At 41.7% G+C, this 811-nt stretch overlaps 1 protein-coding gene across 1 annotated transcript in view; it reads right to left on the bottom strand.

The window, feature by feature from the left end:
- Positions 1-235, bottom strand: part of ANKRD2 (ankyrin repeat domain 2) — a 27,259-nt gene extending 27,024 nt beyond the window's left edge. Inside the window, exon 1 of the mRNA XM_040437885.1 lies at positions 42-235. Coding sequence (XP_040293819.1) covers positions 42-110 — 69 coding nt within the window. The 5' untranslated portion in view covers positions 111-235. The remainder of the gene's footprint in view (positions 1-41) is intronic.
- Between the last annotated feature and the right edge of the window lie 576 nt (positions 236-811).

Below are 811 nucleotides of genomic sequence, written 5' to 3'. Positions count from 1 at the left end.
AAAAAACTTCCATTTTACGAAGATACAAAGTTATCGCTCACCTCATTTTCTTGCTCGAGTTCCAATTTTTGGTCAATAATGTCGGTGGCCCATTTCACACTGTCCTCCATTTCGTATATTCCAAAACTGTATTGCGATCAGATATTATTACAGCGTTAAATTGGCGTACGTACAGTGTGATATCACAGGCAGCAGGATTGTATAGGGAGCACGATGGGAGTAGAGAGAGGAGTTATCCATCTCGCCCTCAATGGCCAGAGACCTTTATAGAGGAGGTCCAGGGACAGCCCACCCATCTCTCTTTCAGAAGATTCAGGGCCCACCATTCCAAAACCAACAGGTGTAGCCTTCATGCACATGACCTGGGAGCCTTCGGCATGAGCTCATCCTCTTACATTATGTCATGTCTCTCGCCCTGACCTTATGTCACATTTACACCCCCTCCTAAAGGGCTTCATGTCACAACAGCACCAGGATCATTCTCCCTTCTCTTGTTGTAATAGTAATAATAACAATCATAATAATCTGTATTTATATAGCGCCAACATATTCCGCAGCGCTTTGCAGTTCACAGGGTGCATGTACTAACCAAAATAAATTACTGGGTAATATACAATTAAAACACTAGAAGTGAGGGCCCTGCTCGTAAGAGCTTAAACTCTATGAGGAAATAGGGATGACACAAAAAGGGAAATTGATAGTTTTCTTAAAGGGATTGCTCCACGAATAATATTCTCCAGTTTTCAAACCAGCACCTGGATCTGAATACTCTTGTAATTGCATGTAACTCAAAATGTATTATAGTTACTGA

This window comes from Bufo bufo, chromosome 6 (assembly GCF_905171765.1).
Source record: "Bufo bufo chromosome 6, aBufBuf1.1, whole genome shotgun sequence".
Classification (NCBI taxonomy): Eukaryota; Metazoa; Chordata; class Amphibia; order Anura; family Bufonidae; genus Bufo; species Bufo bufo.
Note: the sequence above shows the minus strand (reverse complement) of the source record. Positions and strands in the feature narration are given on the sequence as shown.